The sequence below is a fragment of the Rosa chinensis genome, chromosome 7, assembly GCF_002994745.2.
Source record: "Rosa chinensis cultivar Old Blush chromosome 7, RchiOBHm-V2, whole genome shotgun sequence".
NCBI lineage: Eukaryota > Viridiplantae > Streptophyta > Magnoliopsida > Rosales > Rosaceae > Rosa > Rosa chinensis.
The window spans coordinates 54,127,642-54,150,861 of NC_037094.1; the positions used below are offsets into that span (position 1 = coordinate 54,127,642).

Sequence of the window (23,220 nt, forward strand, 5' to 3'; positions counted from 1 at the left end):
CAACTTTAACCAAACACAACTCAAGAACTTAATAAAACTACAATCCTTCTTAACAGAAACTTTAGCAATTCTCAATTCTCAAGTATAATGTAATCCGATCAGAAAACCACAATGGATCTACAACAATACATAGGCAACAAGCGATAATCATTTGTTCGAATATAGATCAAACTGAAACAATTTCAATCAAAAGGAACTAATCTAATGATTTGTTAACTCGAGATCAAGGATAATAATGTGAGAATTCACCGAATCAAATTAAAGCAGAGTAAGAGAATGAAATGGATCACGATTCTGAAACGTTTGATTAGAAGTTGAAAAGGTCAGAGACGAAACTACTCGCCTAGATCGGAGGTTCTAGGAGTCACACATCATCGTTCGGATCCATGACCTTAGCTTGCTGAGGCTTCTCGGCTGCGGCGGCTCTACGCTTTGGACTCGCTGGCATTCAATTGTGCTCGCCTTGAAGGACGGAACCATGGAGGGAGGGAGTTGGAGGGAGTCGTCGAGGAGCCAGAGACGGAGATGTGGTCGATGGAATTGAGAGGAAGATGAAAGAGTCGGAGATCCAGTTCAAGCTGCCAAAAGAGGTTGGACTTGCCTTCGAAGTCGGAGACAAAGTCGTCGCTATCGATCTGTGGGAGAAGCAATGGAATCTGTCGGCGACAACAGTGATCTGCGGGCGACCGGAGTCTGCGGAGAGAGACCACGGCGAAGTGAAAAGAATTTGTGAGATCCAGTTGATTATGTGAGATTTGGAGTTGTTGATTTGGGCTAGGGCTCCGGTATTAGGTACTTGAGGAACGGCTTGGACCAGTGGGTGATTTGTGCACGGCGACCATGGCTGAGACGGAGGGAGAGAATCGGAGTTGGATTTTAGAGAGATGAGAGAGAGAGAGGGTTTTGATTTTAGAGAGACTGTTTGTTTTGTTTATAGAGGGGCAAAATCGTCAAGAAAAAAATAAATGGAAGATGAAAGTGGCCTTATATGTACAAGAAAAATTAAGTGGCCTTATGAGCTAATTAAAGTTTTAAAATGACACTTGTGTATAATTTTCTATATTAATAATACCTTAAAAAGACTTATATTGATTAATTCTTGATATATATTTAGAACACCATGGAAGTACAGAAATTGTTATCTCACAAAACCGACCTTGATGGTGCAATCTGAGATGACCCATTAGGCCACCTTTCTCTAGCCAAGCTCATAGGATCTAATTTTTTTTTTAATGTGCTTGTTTAATGACTTGATACATATTTTACACAAGCGCACGTATTATAATCAAGTAAGGGAAGTCTTTTTGTGATATTCTCATTAGGGTCATATCCAATCAAAGATGGCTTTTGGCTAATAATTCAATCATAGATACATCACCAAATTTTCATTGGCAAAGCATCCAAACATTCAAAGTGCAAGGCTGACATTTATTCAATCTAACATTAGTAACAGAATGCATCACATGATATTGACTGCATAGTACACACAATACCTTTAACTTGTGAAAGTTGGTGAGTATTTCTCTGAAGGTAGTCTAGGGGGTTATTTTTCACTCTCACAAAACTCCCTAGTACCTTGCTTTCCGAATGATCAGGCTCCTTCAGTAACTTCTCCAGTAAGCTCCTCTTTACGTAAACAAGCTTCATATTCTCAGGGATAATAGATGCAAAACAGCCCTTTTGGAATCTAGGACTTGCTTTCTTTTCATCAGATGCTATGGTTGTATCAGAGCTCACTCTTCTCTTCTTGCGTTCATGAGTAGTACCATTGTTCTTATCTTCCAATTTGATTTCTTCCTCATCCTCGCTTCCACTATCCTCTGTTATGTTCTCGGCAAGATGTTCCCCTAGAAGACCATATATCCTTACCAGGAATACAAATTTCGTTCTGAAAATGGATTGCAGACTTTGATCACATAGAGCCTTTCTCCTGTCCTTGGTCACATAAAGCTCTTTATCTCTGATGTAGTTACAGATAATCTTGTCCAAATCAAGCTGGGATATCTTCTCAGTTGTATCCTTCCCAATGGATCTTAGAAACTCAATGAGAGGTTTAGAACCCCATCCTATAAACTCTAGTCGCTTAGATCCCTTTCTTAATCTCATTGGCTTCTGAATTTCTGTAACACCAGTGCCACTAGTGTCGCTGTCTGACATTGTCAAGTCCCTACTTTCGTCACTCTCACTAATATATATTTACAGGTAAGAATCTGCAGCTTTGATTTTCTCTCTTCTTTAAATCGGAATTTGCTGAATAAACATCGCCTGAAGTCAATCCTTCCTTTTCCTTTACAATCTCCCAATATTCTTTGAATAGCCATTCATCTTGATCCTCTAAGTCTATTTTATCCTGAAATTCAACAACATAAAACCACAAAAGGAACATTAACCAGGAAATCTACATGCTATAGAATCAGTAATTAGGATAACGCATGCTACCACAACCATGATATATAATACAACGAAGAGACCAAATCTGAATCAAAACAGATGCCTTGTCTTTCACTCTGAGCTAAAAAATAAATCAATAATTTAGATTTTGTAACCTGTATCAAGTACAACAACTCCTAATTGTAAGAATCTATTCTTTTCATGAAAAACATATCTGTAATAGATTTTAATATCTGTAAGGAAATCCAAGGAAATCTCTAATGAAGTAAAATTAAAGTTCAGATCCATTGAAAATAATTACCTGGGTTTATAAAGAGGTAAAAATTAATGGGTTGCAGACAAGACAGGACAATACAAGGTCTGTCCTGCTCACCTAGAACTTTCCAATGAGAGAAGATCTAGAAACCCTTTCAAATTGCATTCACAAGTCATAGAGATTTTCAGTAGGTAGGTGATTCTTTATCCTTATCTGGCTTCTTTTTCATCTGTAGTACACGCTGTATAACTCATTATACCGTGTACATCTGTATCTGACGTCACTGTACATTTCTAGTACATCCTGTATTACGCGAAATTATCATTATTTTCCGAAATATGTATTTGAGTTTGAATAGCTATAGCCCAAGTGTGATTATTACTGGTTTGCTGTCCGCTTTTCCTAGTTTCATTACCTATAATAATGAATTGAGTATCTGTGTGCCCTCTCGATAGTAACAACAGCAAGATTCAATAACTTTTGTTACCTTTTTAGTCAAGTTATTATCAAAAATAACTCTAACGAAACAGTAACAATGACCCTATATTTAATGAAATAATACATAATAAAGGGTAATACTCATAAACTGTCCATCTTGGTGGGAACCGGTACTATACCAATGAGAGAGATCTTAAAGGATACAACCATCTATATAAGTATCGAGCTAACCCAAACAGGACTTTATTTATGTGGAAATTCCAAATTAATAAAAGAAGAAGGAAAAGTAATGATCAAATGAGCATGAATTCACCGCTCAATGGCACAAGTAAACAACATTACTAAAAATTGATAAAAAGTAGGATTATTTAACTTACTCCCTCTCAAAGCCGGACCTGACATGAGGCTCGTGAGTCGGCTGTCTTAGATCTAGTATTTCGTCAGGCCTAATTTTTTTTAGGAGTATTTAAAAAAAAAAATTATTAAGTAAATAAAATATAAGTCTTTTATTAAACAATAAGATCAGATTGCTTGCAAGTTGCATTCATTTCTTTTATGTTACTCTTAGCCTAGGTTCGAATCATCTCTTTTCAATTTTTTTTTTTGTAAATATTGTTTTGGCTTTTTTTTATTTTTTATAATAAATGTAGGCCCATTTTTATTTTTCACCTCAAGCCTCAAAATCTCAAGTCCGGACCTGCTCCCTCTAAACCATATTCTGAGTTTTCTTTTGCCAGCAGAATACGCTTTACACAGCTCTTGCACAAGCCATTCTTCCCCCTTAGTAGTGCAAGTTCAGAAGCACCTATGCAATCTCTACATAATGCATGTGGACAACAAAGCCAATAAAACCTTGAGGTACCAGAGCACACTACACAAGAATGCCTACCTGAAAATCAAATGGTGAGTCAACATATGAGCATTTTGGAATATTAAACAAATGGTGAGTCAACATAAATACTAATCTTCAGCAAGTTAAGTTTCTTACTACAAGTCCAGCGCTTTCCAGAGTACATGGAGTTTTTCTTTTTTCCTACGCATCCTGGATGATACACTTTTAAGCAACTCCTGATATAAGTAAATGTGTTAATAAGCATTAAAAAAGAAACAGAAAATACAACAGATGGTGCATGATTGTCATCAAAGAACAAATACAATAGGTTGAAAAATAACAAAAGATACAATAGTGGCAGTGCTGATAATAATGAAGCTTCTATTAAATATGATGCGATGCTAAATGATGCAATGTATTTACCTCAGATATTTGAAAATATTTGAAAAATTATAATGTTTATAATACATACAGACATTGTTAGGCATTTAGTTTTGGAAACACAAAACACTAATGATACCATGATAGTAGTAATCATATCATGAAAAAGTGGATCAATGTCATCTCAGTAATTTGCTCTGTAGTTTTGGAGCCAATTCAACCCAAAGAGATGCAATTCTCTTTGGCAACTATTTTAGGTAATACAAACCACTTTTATATCTAAGATTCCTTCGAAAACAAGGTATCTCTAGCACTTGGGCCAGCCTGGTTAGGCCTGGCTGAGTCAAAAGGGCCCAAGTAGAGGTTTGTGTATCTTTGTTTGACCAGAACAGAGTCGGAGTCAGAGAGCAGGGAATTCTTTGACTCTGTTCTTTCTTGTAGTAGCTTCATGGATGGCCAAGATTAGCTTAAGCAATTCATTCCAAAAATTACATGATATTATAGATCCAAATTGAGGAGAAGAAAAAGGAGGAACTCACTTGTGGTCGCAAATCATAAGATCTCCACCATCATAGCAGCAGAAGCACCAATCCTCTGAATCCTTGTCTTCCTCCTCCACCCTCTTCTTCTTCTTGTTCTTCATGATCCCTTCTCTTCTTTTATCTAGACCCTAAAAACCCACAAGCCAACAATACAACTCACTAATCAGTTAACTTTTACGACAAGATCTAACCCAAAACATACACGAAACAATCCAAATTCTTTGTGAATGAAATATTAGTGTTACCTTCATACCATGCAGATGCAATGCAAGGCAATCAAGCTAGCTCCCTTGCAAGAAGACACCTCAAACTTCAACAACCCAAACATGCAAGAAGAAGAACAAGAGAAGGCCAGTTTTTTTTTTTTTTTTTTTTTTTTGAAGGAGAAAGGGATTAGGCGATATTAGTTCCTCGGAGACAGACAATGCAGGGCACTTGTCCCACCCTCAAACCCGAAGGTGAAGGGTCTGTCCCACTCTGGGAACCCACCGCCCGTCCCCCAACTCAATTTATTAATAATAAAGAAGAAAAATACATCGTCCAAGAGAGAAAACAAAATTAACAGCGAAATGGAAGAGAGGGAAACTTCTCCCTCATGAACAAATCTAAAAGAAGAAAAAATCAGCCACATAAGTGAAAACTTGACACTCGAAATATGCCAGAGTTTCTCTTGCACCTGCATGTAGATGCTTATGAAGCTAACTTTGCGCACGACTTCCTGGGAATAAAAGCCTCTGAGAAGGTGCGGGCAAGAAAGACAGACCAACATAATCATCTCAGCAACCTGTGAAGCGATAATTTGGGAGTCCCAAAAAATCAGCCTGCAAGTACCTGTGAAGCTCTGCAGGAGGGCTAGGATACCAGGTAAATGAGTGTTTTGAAACACCTAAGTTTGCCATCTTATCTGCTGCTGCATTCCCTTCCCTAAAAATATGAGTTCTACGAAATTGCATTTGCTAAATGTTCTTCAGGCAGTTTTGCCATCTAACTCTCAAGTCCCATGGAGGAGAGCGATGCTAATATACTAATAGAATCACTTTCCAACCACAGAGTCGTCCAACCTCTAGTGAAAGCAACTTCAATAGACAGAATAACAGCACAAAGTTCAGCATAAAAGGAAGAATTGCAACCCAGAGGTTGGAAAAAACTCCCTAAATAAACCCCAGAAGCATCGCGAAAAACTCCCCCACAAGCTGCAGGACCAGGATTACCTTTCGCCAGACCATCAGTGTTAACTTTAACCCAAGGAGGGAGGGGCGGATGCCATAGGACACGTTGAATCTTGGGCGCTTTACGGGGCTTGGGGCACACCCCAAGGGAAGAAAGAAGTCGGGAATCAAGGACGCCTTTATAGTAACCAGGAACAAGAGAACCAAATTGTCGAATCCATGCCATAATTGAACAACACAGTGTAGAAAAAATAGGAGAACGATTATCAAACCTGAGTCTATTTCGCGCCTTCCAAATTTCCATGAAAGTAAGCAATCCAGCTGCCAACCACAAATTATAAAGCTGAGGGGAAAAACCCTTGTGACAAAAGCCAACCCAAAAATCCAACAGTGAGTCATAAGCAGGAAATGAGGTTCCAAACTGAGTTGCCAGCCATCCCCAAAGATGTTGGGAGAAAGGACAGTGTAAAAATAAGTGTAAAGCTGACTCTGCCGAACTGTTGCATAATTGGCAGATGGACACAATCGGAATCCCACCTCTTTTCAGCCGATCATCAGTGGGCAAGCGATCTAAGAGAATCCTCCAAGCCAAGAAAGAAAATCGTGGAGGAATGAAGGAATGCCAAATAGTAGAAGCCCAGTCTCTCCAAATAAAGTGTCGTCTAAGCAAGTTATAAGAATCAGTGAAAGATAACTCTCCAGAGGCTGTAGACTCTCAAATGAGCATATCAGGTTCTGTGTCTAAAGGGAGACAAATATCAGAAATTTTTCTATACAAGTCTGGAAAGGTATCTAGGAAAAAAGAGGGAAACTGCCAAGAATGATCTGAGATGAAATCTGCCACACGTAGATCACTGAATCCTGACCAGTCGAAAAAACCCAAAATTTCCAAAATCGGATCTTGAAGCCATTTATCTTTCCAAAAGGACACTGAACGACCATCTCCAATAATCCAACGACAATTGTGGGTGATATGAAGAGCAATAGAGCGGAAACCTGGCCAGATTGAGGATTTGCGGTAACTCACTTTGGAACTGGTCTTCTCTCTTTCTTTACAAGAGAAGACCAGTAAAAAACATACTCACAAGTGTTCATCCTCGAAAAGATGAAGATCTCTTCCTTCCATATAAGGACTTATATCTGGGGTAGGTAGAACACTAATTTTAATTACCCCAAATTTCATACTAATTGCAATTATAACCCTTACCCTTAAATTTGAGGCCCAAGATATGACATTCCCTCACTTTTCCCAACTCGTCTTCACCACTACTGTTCCAACTCTCTATACCTTCAGATTGTCTGTTTCGATAACATAACCAAATGGGGTAGTGGGGAGGGACTGTTTCTTTTGGTGATTTCCACTGTGACACCTATGCTTGCGGCAATTAGAGCAAGCCATGTTGGCGCTTATTATAATAATCCCCATATCTGACTGACTCTCCTAATCAATCAACTTCTTTCACCTGTCATATCGTTTGCTGTAAATGGGGGCTGGGAAACGTACTTAGCCTCACATCATGATTACTTTGAGCAGGAGCAAGTAAATAAGCAATAAAGAAAAAATGAAAACCTATTGAACACGCATATATGTATTGGGAATTACACCCATGACCCACCCAAGGCTCTTCTTCTACAAAACAAAAATAATAAAACAAAAATAAAAGATCAGTCATACTTCATACTTCATACTTGTACCCATAACTCGTATCAGTTGGGGTTGCCTGAAGAATTGAGGAGAGAGCGTTATTTATTGGGTCTTTTCCCGTATACCCAAAAAATCTTGATATTTTTCCCAACTGCCCAAAACTTTGGTATTACACTGTTATTGGTAGAGAATGACTAACAGGGATGGTTTTTCTAGACAAATGCCATTTGTATCCTATGTTGACCTTTGGATTCTTCTACAGTTCTATCCAACAAAAAGGAACAGTAATTAAAACTTCAAAACAAAAACAAGACTAGCCTTCAACATGCCACATTTCGCCTAACGACTCATTGTCTAAGCGGCTACTCACATGGCGGAATCACTGCTGCTTGTCCTAATTTTTTGTTTTAAAAACTGATTCTTTCAGATGAACAGTAAAGCTTTAGAACCTTAGATTTTCATGGGATGCATGCATTGAATATTAAACCATGACTGACTACAACGATTATGAAATGTAAAGATAATGACATTTATAGAAATATGATGCTGACTATAAAGTTTAAAGAAGTGGGTGAACATCCATTTGAATTTATTTATTCATATATACATACAACTTTTGAACAGTCAGAGCCTCATTCTCAGGTAAACAGCAAAGGCTGTTTAGCTATTCATAAGAATGAGACCAGATACTTACTTGTAATAGAAGTTCACTACTTCACACCTAGACAGGAAGGGAAGCACACTGCTTAATATTTCTGATCTAAACTTCGAATGATCTAAACTTCGAATGCCTTCTAAGAGAAGCTAAAGCTCCTTATAAAGGGAGCGGAACTCAAACTAGAATTCAAAACATAAAAATGTACAAAACAACTCAGTGACTCCTGCTTTTCTGAGTGCTCCTGCTGGTGGAGGTCGGCCAGGGAAAAGCAAAAGGTGAGAAGTGAAATGTTTTTCACTTATCCTTCTTTTGAAAAGGAAAAAGCAAAAGTAGCTTTAGAAAAAGTCTAAAGTTCTACAGTTGCTATTTTGGTGCTGATTCTTCACCTGTAGCTTCACATGTTCTCGTCTGTTTCAGAATGGTGGCCAAAGACAAAGGAGTTGTTGTCTGCCTGGGCCATGCGAGTTGTTGTTGCATTATCCTCGACGTCTGTATCAACATACATTTTGTTGTGGTTGTCATTTTCAAGCTTTTCTACCCAATGCATGCATGCCATTGTCGAGTCTATCTCTTTTCTGGTTAGAGATAGGAATATATCGCTGCTGACTACGTCAGGATGATCGTAAGTAGTGATAATTGTCTTTTCTCCTGCTGCCAGGAAGGTATTGTTGCTGTCTTCAGAGATGATCTTTTTGATGTAGTCCAGAGCCATGGCCTTCATCCAAGGGATGCTAGAATTTGGTTGGCCATTGTATGCTACACAGGCTGGTTGAAGATATCTTCTTTGAATAATTCTCACATAGTGATATGGTGGAATATATTCAACCTCACCGTTTGCCTTCTGGATCCATTCTGGAGGAGTGGACCTGAACTTCAGACGAAGCATACAGTCATGTTTTCTGATATTCTTGACTGTGTTGACAATAATAGGCGGCAAACCTCTTAGATCATCATTAGTTTTAGTCCACAAATTATGGACAAAACCATTTTCAACAAGCCAAAGCTTGTGTTCTTGGGGATGTTCACTCTGAACATTTACCAGGTATCTTCCAACATAAGGTCCTGAAACAATGAAGAGAGTTGGAGGAACTAGGTTCTCTGGATTATGCCTTCCTATCAGACTATGGAATTCATGCCAGTCTGATTCATTGAGTGCCATGATAGGGACCCTAGCACTTTCTGGACTTTCAAGGAAGGAATTCTTTTCTTTTCTGACAGCACTCTGCTGTGTATGAAGCTCTTCACCTTGTGGTCTACCATTCTCGTAGAGTTCTTCAGCTAATGCAAAAAGAGCTGGGAACATTAAACCACTGCTTCTTTCTTGAAAGGCAAATAAGAGATTATCCAGGATTGGCTTCTGGTGATAAGCTAGTCTCCTGCCAGTTCTGAACACAGGAGTATCAAAAGCTCTTAATTCATAATTAAAAACATTTATAACTCCACTTGGAGTTGGTCTGCTTTTTGGCAAAGCAGCAGCCATCAACGGTCTTGATGTGCCTTTACCGTCTGCCGTTTGCGACGGGCTAGCCAATCCTTTGCCCTGGGATTGATCAGTTGAGGCCAAGCCTTTTGAGCTTAGCAGAAACCTTTTAAGGATTTTCTCCTTGGTTTCTTTTGGATCCTCTTCAGGTTCCTGTTCTTTCCCAGTTCTTCTGCTTCTGGGATTATGACCTTCGTCGTCATCTCTTTGGCTGAACATTGCCATTTCTCTGGTCAATGCGTCTGGAAGATAGTTCTTGTTTCCTGCAATTAATTCAACAGTATAATCATATTGGTTAAGAAATAATTGCCAGTTTGCTAATCTTCCTCTATCAGCAGCTTTGTCAAGTTTAAAATTTTTAAAATTCTTTACTCTAGCACAATCGGTACGGACAGTAAAGGGTTTTCCAAGATAAGCTGGAGAATTTAAAATCGTTTTCTTGACAGCCAAGATTTCTTTTTCCCCTGTGGGATAATTCAGTTCTGCAGGGCTAAACTTGCCACTACAAAATTTGCAGATCTTTTCAATGTTAGTTCCAGGCGCTCTCGCCAGAACAACACCGGACCAGTAATTATCACTCGCATCTGTTTGGAGGATAATTTCATCATTCTCTTCTGGTTGTTGAAGAGGAGGGAGGTTTTTGCAGAGATTTTTTATCTGCTTTATGATCTTTTCATCATCTTCTGAGAAGTTCCATTTTCTCTTGGAACTTGTCTTCGGAGATAACATTGCTGTTAACCCTGAGATTTTGGGGATGAAGTCTCTCCCGTAATTTATGACACCAAGGAATCTCTCTAGACTCTTAGCATCAGGAATTCTGTCTGGGAACTTCCAGATCTTTTCAAGAATATGGGGTTGAAGCTTTATGACTCCATTCTTGATATTTATTCCTAGGAAATCAACTTCATCAAGGATAAAGAAGATTTTCTTTTCACCTAGGATAATTCCATGCTGAACTATTAGCTTTACTACCTCATGGAGGTGTTTCATGTGTTCTTCTCTGTTTTTGGAGAAGACCAGGATGTCATCTATGTAGACGACGCAGAACTCCGCCACCGCCACATGCTTGAAGATGTTATCCATCTTTCTTTGAAAGATTGAGGGAGCTTGCTTCAGACCAAAAGGCATTACTAGCCACTCGTAATGGCCTTGTGGTGTTCCAAATGCAGTGAGAGGTACACTCTCAGGATGCATCTTGACTTGCCAGAAACCCGACTTTGCATCGAATTTCGAAAAGACTTTAGCTCCTCTGAGCTGGTTGATCAGTACTCTGACTTGAGCGATCTGATAGCCGTCTTTGACAGTCTTCTTATTGACATCTCTGTAGTCAATAACCATTCTGGCTTTTCCTCGTAGATTCTCTGCATGATTTCTCACGTAGAATGCTGGAGCATGATGAGGGCTAGTGGAAGGTTGAATTAATCTCTTTTTTAGGAGATCTTCAATATCACTTCTGAATTCTTTTTGATCTTCCTCTTTATACTGAGGAATGGCTTTGACATGGCAGATAGCGTTCATGTCATGCAATCTTAATTCACAGACCACTGGGTCTTTTTCCCAAAACTTCTGAGGATTTGTATCCACATTCTGCTCTAGTAGTTTCTTGATTTTTCAAGAGTGGGAATTTGCTGAGACTCAAGCTTGTTCTGAAAGTGCTTGAGGTTGTGCTCATGGATGAAACTAGCTTCTTCATCTTCACTAGCCTCTTCTTCTTCTTCTGAAGATTCTTCAACAAGCAGCTCTTCTTGTTGTTTGATTTGGAGTATGGGCTCAAATTTGGGTTTGTAGGGGGTAAGATCACCACTATTCTATTGCGATCTCTGATAGGGAGTAGTAAAACCGGGACCTACCACACTGAATGCATGTGTGAGTCGGTCTGCCCAGAACACCCGTTCTCCTTTCCTGAAGCCTATCGCTTCTTCATCCTGAATGAATCTTTGTTGGAGAATAAAATCGTTGCCCAACAAGAAATCAGATCCTTGGCCTTCAGATTGCCAAACATTCTGGATGATAAATGTTCCTCCACCAATGGTGATATTAACATTTTTTGCTACTTTCTTCATGGTGAGATGGCTTCCATCAAATGTAACACCAGTAGCTGACTTTTTCTTATCTTCTTTCCAGAGTTCATCTAGAATTGCAAATCTCTTTGCAACGGTAAATCCTGATCCATTATCTACAAAGGCATGTAGATGATATTTTCTTTGATCAGGGAACTTGAGTCCAATCTCTATGTAGTTGTTGTATCTATTTGTAGAGACGACTTTCGACTGTTAAAGCTCATTTTGTTGAGCTTGTTCCTTTGGAATGAATGGTTTACATTCTTCTGGAACATTTTCCTGAGTGGGTGATTTATCAACACTATCATCCCAGTCTGTAGGAATTATCTCTTTGCTGGCTGGATCACTGAACCATGCCGGAGGGTCATATCTGACTTGATAATCAAACTTGCCCGATGGCTGACCAAGTAGATCCCATGTTTCAGTAGCCAACGTTCTCTCTTGTCATTCTAAGAGATGAACAGATTCTGGTGGTTTCACCAGTTCGACATTTCTGGTATTTCAACCAGTTCAATATCCTCATCGATTTTTTCTTCATCCATGATTTCTTCCTTTTTCGAGGAAGATGGTTCCATGGTTTCCCAGAACAGAGTTGTTTCAACTTTCTTCGCTTGTTCCATGGTTTCCTGGAACAGAGTTTCTACTTCTATTGCCTTTTGCTCGGCAAAATACTCTTCATATTCTTGCTCAACCAACTGGCTGACAAGACCATTCTTGGTTTTTCTTCTTGCTTCAGCTATGAAGCACTCTTTGTGATAGGTCTTCTTAGACTCTTCACAAAACATTGGGAGACCATTCTTTTCATGACATAAGCAGTAGTCACAAACGAATGTACCAGGGTTCACCTGATAAGAAGACATGAAGGATTCTGTCTTGCTTTCTTCCCAGTTTTTGATTTTCAAAACATTCATTTGTCTGGATTCGAAGTACTCTACTTCAGAATCAATCTCAGACTCTTCTGATGAACTTTCTTCTTCAGACCAGGCAGAGTAGACTGACCTGTCGTCATCTTCATCATCAGAATAGGCTATTTCGTAGCCTTTCATGTTTGCTACCTCTACTATTTGCTCATATTCTTCAAAGAGAGCTTTAGTAGATCTTTTACCCTTTTCCTGGCATTCATTGGCATAGTGCCCTTCAGCTTTACACAACCAACATCTGCAGGCTTTCTTGCTAGGTTGTTTATGTTGATGAGTATTCTTCTTTTTCTTGAAGAATTTCTTTTTTGGATCTTCATCCTGTTGCTTCTTGTAATTGGAACTCTTCTTGAATTTCCAATTCTTCTTTTGATTACTCTTTTTGAATTTTTTAGAGTAATATTTTTCTTTTTTCTTCTTTCTGTGGTATTTGGAGTCATGGCATCCCCAGTTTGTGGGCATATCCAGTATTCCATAACAGAAATTTTCAACTCCTTTGAGTTGCTTCTTGGCCATCTTAGCTCTAAGATTGGCTTTGCATTGCTCCTTCAGTAATTGCCGTATTCTGTCGGCGATTCCTCCAACTGAAAACCTTTCAATTGGCTTCTCAGCTATGCTTTCTCTCACAGCTGTCCTCCATGGTTCGGGGAGTTTTCTGTGCAACAGATTAACTAGATCAGTATTCTCTAGTTCACCAATTGTACAGTAATATTCCTGAAATTCATTCAAGTATTCTTCGAAATATCTCATGTCACAGATTTTAAGAGCATAGATATTCGACTTTGCCGTTTCTTTGGCTTTCTCACTCAGATTTGAGAGATCTCCACAAAACTGATCGTACAGGGGTACTGCAAAATCATACGGAGACTTTGAATTTTTTATCTCTTCAAGCCAGTCTCTTCCTCTAGCAGTTTCTTTGAAAGATAGGTAGTACTTTTTTGCCACTCCAGTAAGAGTAGTCTCATAGTACACCTGCAAATCTGGTGCTTCAAATTTGCCAAGGGTAAGTGCAGAAGCCATCATCAGGCTATCTACCAATTGGTCAATAGTTTTTCTTTTGTCTAGACTCTTGTCTAGATTTAACCAGATTCCATAGTTGGTAATAGGAACTCTGGGCAGATTGTCCTATGGGACAAATCTCTGGGAATTTCTTTCCCCTTTTTTACCCGTGGGGGCTTTCTGAAATGGGAGTTTTGTTTCCCTTGTTTCTCTTTTTATGAAAGTTCTGGAGCTTTCTCCATCTTCCATTTCAATATCTTGATAAGGAAAGACTTTTCTCGTCTTTCTGAATTTGAATTCTTTCATTTCTTCGATTAGTTTTTCTAATCGTTCAGGACTTTCGCACTTCTCAGCTTCGTTATAAAGATCATAGAGCTTCTCAGCTCCGAGCATGTTGACTGGCCTGCATAGATCAGCTTCCAGATCTTCTTCTGATATTGGCTCTTCAATAGTGGGTTTTGTACCACTGACACCGGCTTCTCTGGTGCTATAGCTTCTTCTCAGAAGATTGCTGTTTATCCTGAGGCTCTCAGGACAGACATCACTTTTTCTGTGATTGTCGAAGTTGAGACTGATTTCTCCAGTTCTTCTACTCTCGTAGATCTTTGCTTTTGCTCTTTCAGGTAGCTTTTTTGGACCGGATAATTTCCATTCAAGAGGAAAAGTTACTTCATCCCAAGCAACCTTGTGAATTTGTTGTGAATGGTTCTTCTGGCTGGTGAGGAATCCAGTAGTGAGACCAGGGATGTTGGAGATCCGTGTCTTCGGCTCTACTGTGGTGCTCATCAGTTTATAGTATACTCTGTATACTATCGCCAATTCTTGCATTTCTTCTTTCATAGATATCCCGTCTGTCTTGACTCTCAGTCTGAGGCAGTGGGCTGCATCTTTCAAGCTGGTAGAGAAGTTAGGGAAGCAGTTAAAATATGCTACTTGGTTGCACAGTGATGCTTCTAGAGTTCCCAACAGACTAGCTTGGAAGTCTGTCAGTCTGTTGTCTTGTAGGACACATAGGACTGAACAGTTGATGCCTTCTCTTGCCAAAAGCTTTATGCTCACTTGGACTGCTCCAATATGCATAAACTCATACTGCTTTGCTTGTGCTCGGGCAACTTCAGCTTGGGTGATCATCAAGAGATCTGTCTCTCCTGTTGTTAAGGGGGTTGTGAATTCGAGTACTTTGAAGTGATGGCTGTCCATCAGGTCAAATGTTCCCCTTCTGTAGATCTGTTTGAAATCTAGCTTTGGAATTGAGGCGTTTTTTACCTCCTGCTCGATTTCCTTGTATTCAAATTCTTCAGAATTTAGGAGTTGGACTCCTTTCTTTTTTCCAAAGATGCTTAACATCTTCATTTCTCTTTTTTTCGGGTTTTCATATCGGATACTAGTCTAGCTAGTAGATGGTTCCAGAAAAATCATGTTAGGAACACGATTTGTATCTGGCTTTTCTAATGGTTTGAATCCATTAGTCTTCTTTTTTACTGTAGGCATTTTCTTGTCCTTCAGTATATTTTTCATAGAATCCAGCGTTTTTTGTTGTTCATTGATTTTTCTACTGACAACTGTCAGCTTTTCTTCTTCCGTTTTTGGAAATTCCTTGATATAATCCAGTTTGTTTTCCAATCTTTCCAATTGGTGGATTATAGCAGGTAATTTTTCTAGAGTCGATTGACATCTAGATACTTTTAGTAACAGTTTCTGATATTTCTCATCAGAAGATTTCAGTAGAGAATTTATTTTCTCTAATAACAATTCTGACATTGTCCCCATTAAGGAGGGGTTCTCTTTGAGCTATTTTACAAGCTCTGATACCAGTGATGTGCGGATCTAACCAATGCTCAAATAATCAAGAGGTTTTTGTTCCTCTTCCAGAACATATAGGAGATTATCTATCTCTTCTTCTATTTTATAGATTCTAGTCTGAAGTCTATAAATGATATCCCAATAGTTGGGAGAGTCTCTATTAAGACTATCTCTATAGGCTTTCAGTTTTCTCAGTTTTTCTCTTTCCTTTTGCAATTCTTTGCTAGTGTGTTTTGCAATAGCAATCAGTTCAGGTCTGTCTACAATCGAAATTATGAATAGTAAAATGTACTGTTTACCTTTCGAATTTGAGGATGACTGTCAATCTTTATATATATATTCAAATAAAAACTCTAATGGGCCCACCACGTTTCTTAAAACTTCTTAAATAAATAAAATCAAAACTTCATGAAAGAGACAGATGCAGACTCTGACAAATGAAGACAGCAAAGAAAATTGCTAGATAGAGGACGAAAGGGTACTAATGGTAGGGATTTTGAAAAGATGGGTAGGTAGGAAAGAAAATGAGAAAAGGTTGTGTGAAAGGGAACAAAAATAATACACTGGAGTGTATGAGAAGTATTTTCCCGGATTTGGGGTGTATGAGCATTAACCCTTATTTATTTGAGGGACTAGTGTCACGGCTGTTCTTAGTTTTTCTTTCTTTGTAGCCATCAATTGTTGCATTAACTTTTTAAGGTACCACTTATCTTTCAAAATGGTACTTTAATGTGCCGAACACAAACTTCAATTCGTCGTTGTCCAAAAAATTTAGCAATTTATGACTTGTTATAATTAAACCTTGCGGGGCTGGCGGGTTTGGTAACTTGGTTTGGCTAGCCACCCAAAATTTAATTCTCATTAATAATTAAAAAAAAAAAAACTAGTCTTCTTAGTGATAATAGAGTTTGGTGGACAGGACAATCGTCAATTCTTACTAACTTAATTGGTTTAGTTTGGCAGCATTTATAGCCACATATATTCAATTCTCATTAATATTTAAAAAGTTAGTTTTCTTAACGCTAATAGAATCTGGTTGATAGGATGACCGTCAAATGAGTTGAAAAGAATCAAACATTAACCGTTCAAGTCCTTGCTGGCACTGTGAGCCTTAACTGACATGTTGCACAAGTTGTAGGACTGGTTTGTGTGACAAAATTTTATTTTTTTTATTATTATTTTTTCTCTCTAGTGACCAATTTCTTGATTGGTCTGCCACGTTGCAAGAGTTGTGAGGCCAATTCGTGTGACTAAGATTTTCCTTCTTTTTCTCTCTAACGAACACCATCTTTGAATTAGTCTGACATGTTGCACAAGTTGTGGGCAGGGGTGGAACTGCTATAGTCGTAGAAGGGGTCCAGACCCCCTCCCCCCCCCCCCCCCCCCAAAAAAAAAGATTTTCTCAAACACAATCTAATGCAATTAACACTCATTAACTCCCAAAGAACTAGAAGGAAATTTGATGCAATTAACTAGATTGGACCCTTCCCACCAATTTGAATCCATGCAATGGCAAATGGAGAAACTTTATAAAGTTATTGTAAGCATCTTTAAGTAAAGAACCAGCCAAAATTTAAATAAAAGTTATGAAATATATCAGCCAAGATTTTACTTAATTGATTATACTTCTAAGTATTATTTTTAAGTTTCTTTATTTTGATTTATTATCTGGACCCCCCCCCCCCCCAAACTTTAAATTCTAGTTCCGCCCCTGGTTGTGGAACAATTCGTGTGACCAAATTTTGTCTTATTTTTTCTCCGACGCACAACCGACTTTGAAGTTACTGTAATCTGCAAAGTTTGAAAGGAGAATTTATTTGACACTAGCTAAATAAAAAGAAAATCCTATGTTACAATGAAGGGACAAATCATTCCCCCTCTCATTAACTATAAAGATTTTTGTTAGGGTTTATTAGGGAAGCTTGGTGATGTGTTTGTAGCTGCGTACCAGACACAGTTAGTTAACGCAATCGGGTGGGTTCTAGCATCATTTCTAGAATCTCTCTCCTTGGCTTTGTTTCATGGTGTTATTGTTCAGAATTGGTTGATTGGCTCATAGCTCTTCATTTGTCTGGATTTGGTACGTTTTCGGCTTCCTTTGAGTGTTGAAAGTGGTGATCTTGGCTTGTTTTGGTGATGTGGTTTTTTTTTTTTTTTTTTCAATGGATATGAGCCTAACCTTACAAAAAAAAAAAGGAAAAAAAAATAGCTTTGCAACTACGATGGCAATGGTGGTAGTGATTTCCTTTCCCTTTGGCTTTGAAAGATTGAACAGGAGTTGTGTTCATCCGGGCCTCAAGCGGTGGTCATCTTGGCGATAATCAATTTTGGTGAGACGCGATTTGAGGATAATAGAGTGGTACGACAATGGTGAGACTCAATTTAGCTTTGGGGATGTCTGTAGCCTACTCAGTGGTTCGGTTTCTTTTTACTAGCAATAGCCTTTTGTAAGATAATAGTAGACTTTGTTGAGGAATGACTTTATATTTTCTAAAGGGCAAAATACATGTTACTACTTTGTACCTTAGGTCCAAAATCAATTCAAGCCAGAGACTCTAAGGCCTTCTCCAAACCCTCTTCTTAAAATGCTAAAGGGCCAAAATAAAGCCCTTTTGGACTTCAACCCAAAAACTTAAGGGCCAAAAGGCCAAATTGGAGGGCTAAACGTGGGGTTAAAGGGCTAAATATAGCCCTATGAGTAGCACTTCAGCTCTTGAAAAAAATGGATCAGATTGATGGTGGCCAACGGCCTTTAGTGTATGCTGACGGGAGCATGACGTCAACAACTACTAGTTGCTGACGTCAGCTAGCCGTTGGGTTTTTTTTTGTTCTTTTTATAAGTAGCCGTTGGTTAGGTTTTTTTTTTTTTTAGCTGTTGGTTTGAAATTTATTTATTTATTTATTTTGTTAGCCTTTGGTTTGAGCTGTTGTTTTTTTTTTTTTTTTTTTTACTTTTACACTATAAATACATATGACTTCAACATTTTTTTCACATCTTCCTTCTACTTCCTCATATATATGTCTCTATTCTAAATCTTTTATTTTCTCCTTATTCTTAATCTCTCATTTATTTTACTTTTATCGAAAATGGCTAGTTCTTCGAAAACAAGTGATCCAAGATCCGGAAGAATTAAAATGTCGGAATATATGTCTCGATACAGAATGATACGTTCTCCTGTTGACAACCGACATTTACTAGATGATCTTGTCCAACATCTCTGGAGTCTGCGAGGTCAAGCACCATGAATTTGATCTTTGTTATGTGATTGAGTTTTCAAAGCTTTCAATTTGTGATTTTAATAATTGTCAAGGTTGTCACTGACAAGTGTTTGCATTTTCTTACTTTGTTGTGTTCCTTTTTAAATGTTTTTGTCATGAATAAAATAAATATTACAAATATGATTCCAGTTTTATTCCATTTCAAAATTAGCTAAAGATATTTTTAAATATCTTAAAAAAAATACAACCAAAAAAATTAATTTTATCATAAAAATTATTGAAATTACTATAAGTTAATTGACTTTAAAAAATAAGAACATATATATATATATATAACATATCTAAAATGTTAAAATATATTTTAGGGCTATAATTTAGCCCTTTGGGTTGGAGATGGAAGCTGTCAGATAAATGAATAGTACAGAATTCAGGGCTTAGAGATGGCCTAATTTCATCAAAAACACCCATGCACTCCTATTTTTCATCCAATTAATCATTTTGTCAATAGTCTGTTAATTGGAAGCGTTAACTTGCTGACATAGCATGCCAACTCAGCTTCTGTGGGGCCTACATGCAAGCAAAAATTCCAAAATTAGCCTCGACACTCCATCTTCTCCATGCTCCCGTACCTCTTCTCATACCTTCAAAACCAATCAAAAGCAAAAGTAGTCAACTCAACTGATCATGAAGTTCAGATGGCGAAAAATTGACAGAACGACACTGTGGCAAATATGGAAGCGATCATTTTCCTTTCAGACAAACAGAAGACTTATAGCAAACTATGAGGCATCAAAACAACTCAGTACCTGAAAAATGACAAATTTGAGGCGCATCCAGATTAGTTATTCCATGATTTAGATGAGAAAATAGTCTTTGGCAAAATTGATTGAACAACACTTTGTTAAATTCAATTTCACAATACTTCAAAATAACCTAAAGTTTCACCACAGGCTCTACATCAAAATCTACTATGGATGGGGAGTTCTCCTCGTTGGTCCCCGTAGCGACAAGATAGAAGGAGGAGAGATGATTCAACGAATAAGATGAGTGCCCAAAGAAAATTCTGGGTATCTAAAATGACTGCGCGCTGAGTTTCCTGTAACTTGAAACTCAGAAACTAGAGATTGTGTGATTCTGATGTGAAGGAGATGAAAATTCCCCATCCCTGGCGCGATTTTCACCTATTTAGCTTTCTCGATTTTTTGGATTTTGTCAAATTTGAAGGAATAGAGTAAGATTTCCTTCTTCTTTTTTATTTGGGACTGTGTTTAAGGGAAAACCACCGTAATAGGTTTTGGGTGAAATCAAGGAGAATGAGCCAAAGGCTAATGTGGGAATTTTCACTTGCATGTGGGCCCCACATAAGCTGAGTTGGCATGCTACGTCAGCAAGTTAACGCCTCCAATTAACAGACTATTGACGGAATGATCAATGAGCATAGGTGTTTTTGATGAAATTACAGAGACTGAATTGATTTTTGACCTAAAGTACGAAGTAATAACCAGTATTTAGCCATTTTCTAAATAATGGCAATAATTTTAAAGGAGAATTGGAGTAGCTTTTCAGAGAATAACAATAGTTTTTCAAACATAGTAACATTTTGTTACATATTGAACATTTAGAATGCGGTGATACTTTGTATATGTAATTAGCTCAGGAAGAAATTGGCAAATGTGCAAGCGAGAACTTCAACAATTGTTTTTTGTTTATCGCGATGTTTATTCTTTTGTCAATATATTTAAGTTCATATATTGGAATATAGTTGAGAATGAAAAAATATTAATGTTATTTAAGAACCCAAATTTTGACATGAATTTGTCGACATCTACATCTTAACCACACACATGTACACGAATGGTTCCGTTTCGATAGATTTGGTTCGTTTGTGTAAATTGCAGTTTTTGATGTTTTAACGGTCATCAATTTGGTTGAAATTTTGTAAAGATGATCTATATATTAGGACCTAAAAACTGAACAATTAAGATGTGAATATGTGATTGAAAAGTGGCCAAAAACTAGAAATCTGTTCCGTAAGCTTAAGTAAGGATATCCTTACCTAAGAAAAATCCTATATATATATTTATTTATTTATTTAAAATCTAATGGACAATTTTAGTCAGAAGCTCTTGAGCTCTTTGCTTTTAAGCGTTTCAATCCCCATTTCTCATGCGCACTAGGCCGCATTTGTTTACCTGCATTAGTGACTGGATATGACAAAAAATTATCTAATCTGGTGTTTGGCGGTTCAGATTGCTTTAGGATTGGAAATCTATATCTTGTCAGGGTAGGATATCAAATCCTATTAGAGAAGTGGGATATGCATAGGCAGCATAGCAGAACAAGATTATAACTATGATCATCCTTGTATTTTGACTAAAGACAACCATCATTCTTCAACCAAAAATACAACCATCGGCCTTGTCTCATCTTCCTACATCCGGTGACCAATCCTAATCAAAACCCAGCCGTTATTGACAGACCCTAGATTTCTCCGGCCAATTCCAACAAACCTCTTGGCCGAAATCACTGATCACCTCCTCATCGTTGACCTTATCATGGTTGTTGATAGGTGAACTTGATCTTGATCTAGTTTAGTTTTCCTGAAGCTAGTAATGAATTTGAAATTGTTATTGTCTTCAGCCGTTTTTGCCATCGCCAATCACTCTGTTCATCTTTGTTTGGGTCGATTTTTTTTTTTCACATATTTGGTAGAAGAGGATTATAGTTGGACAGTCCCGATCACCTGGTCACCTAGTGACCATGAATCATTTGCTCAATAGCCTTTAGATCTGACCCATATTAATCCAAGGGCTGAGAAAGAATTACTCCACTTAAATTAAAATATATTATTTTATTCATATTTAATCACTTTCATTACTTTATCACCTTCATTAATTAAAATTTCACACCACTTCCACACCAGTTCAATCACTTCCACACCAGTTCCCCGTCTTCTCCTCTTCTCACATTTCCAAAAAAAATTTCATAACCCAAATCCTTCCCTCCGATGAACCATGTCAAGAATTTGATATCAAACACGTCTTCTCTTCTCAATACCCAGAAGAATTGCACAACCCAGTTCTCATTCCGAATTCATTCCCGCCAGAGACCCAAAATAATAGCCTCCGCGGTCCCCGTCGCTCTCCACCACCTCCTACACCGTCGCTCTCCACCTCCTACGCCCTCTTTGGAAAGGTACCTTCTCTGTCTTCTTTCATATCTCTTATATAACTGAGAATTTTTCAATTGAGCAAACGACTTTATTTTGTTATTCTTCCACGTTGTAATCTGCAGAAACTCGCTGGCATGGGAGGTGAAGGTGGAATGGGTGAGATGGATTTTTCAGTGAGTATAACAGCTCATGAGTTTTTTTTTTTATTGTTTTTTTTTTTAAAATTTTGAAATAGTTTCATTTATCAGATCATTGTTTTGACTCTTAACTATAATCTGCAGAAACTTGCTGGCATGGGAGGTGAAGGTGGAATGGGTGGGATGAATTTCTCGGTTAGTATATATTGACTTGTTGTATTTTCTACTATTAGAATTGGTGTTCAATTACTTTGCTAGTTCAATTGTTCTGACTCACTTACCCTGTAGAAACTTGCTGGCATGGGAGGAGGTGATGATGCAATGGGTGACTTTGATGATAGCGATGATGGTAAGAAGACTATTAGCTTAATGATGAGTTGAGTACATGATAGGGTGTATATATTTGTTGGCTATTCAATTTGTTTTGAGGGCCTTTGGCTAGTTTGACATGTACGAGATTTGTTAAAATAGAAAGGAGAATTGGAAGATGTACATTGATTATTGTTAGCTATGATTGGTTGAGTTTGCTTTTATTTACTCTCTGGGAATTGTTGTTGATTGTTGTTTATGATTTTTTGGAACTTAGAGTTCATGCATTCTTGGTTCTAAGATACAGCAAATGGGTGATCAAGAAGAAGCTCTAGCCAATATGCAGTCTCCTAGCCTAAATATGACAGATGTTGTCGGGGTGTCTGTGAAATGTAACTTTGTCTCAACAGGTTGACTACTAAGTGTTGACAATAGTTCCTCAGAGGTTTACAAATAGCGAGTCAAGAATCTACTTAAGTACCAAGTTCATAGTTAGCTTATTGAAGTTCTAAGTCAACAATTTGCTTATGTACCAACCGTAGATGAACTGTACTTTTAACTTGAGAGTATAAGGATGTTGAGCATTGTTATTTTGGTTGACTTGGCAACATTGGTGTATATTTTGTTGAGCATGTTGCCACTGAAAGATGTTGTTTCATATGTTGGGCTCTCAGTTCTCAATACATCTGTATTTGTATGAGTGTATTTCACTATTTTTGAATTGTTCCTGATTTCCAAGTGAAGTTTACACCAGTTCATATCTCCTCTTATACCTTTCTTTAAAGGAGTTATCTTTTAGAACAGAAAACAAG

General features: G+C 37.9%; 1 protein-coding gene and 1 long non-coding RNA gene across 2 annotated transcripts; one reads left to right on the forward strand and one right to left on the reverse strand.

Annotated features, from left to right (window-relative positions):
- Positions 1-1,403: 1,403 nt before the first annotated feature.
- Positions 1,404-5,190, reverse strand: LOC112178178 (zinc finger CCCH domain-containing protein 44). The gene is given in 6 exon segments (XM_040512144.1): positions 1,404-2,181; positions 2,183-2,350; positions 3,787-3,974; positions 4,074-4,153; positions 4,838-4,968; positions 5,086-5,190. Coding segments are annotated over 6 exon segments (1,311 nt in total). The 5' UTR covers positions 5,092-5,190; the 3' UTR covers positions 1,404-1,443.
- A 16,942-nt stretch (positions 5,191-22,132) lies between these two features.
- LOC112180983 lies at positions 22,133-22,937 on the forward strand. Its single transcript, XR_002928578.2, has 3 exons — positions 22,133-22,294; positions 22,388-22,448; positions 22,686-22,937. It is a non-coding gene; the product is annotated as an uncharacterized LOC112180983 (long non-coding RNA).
- The last annotated feature ends 283 nt before the right edge of the window (positions 22,938-23,220 follow it).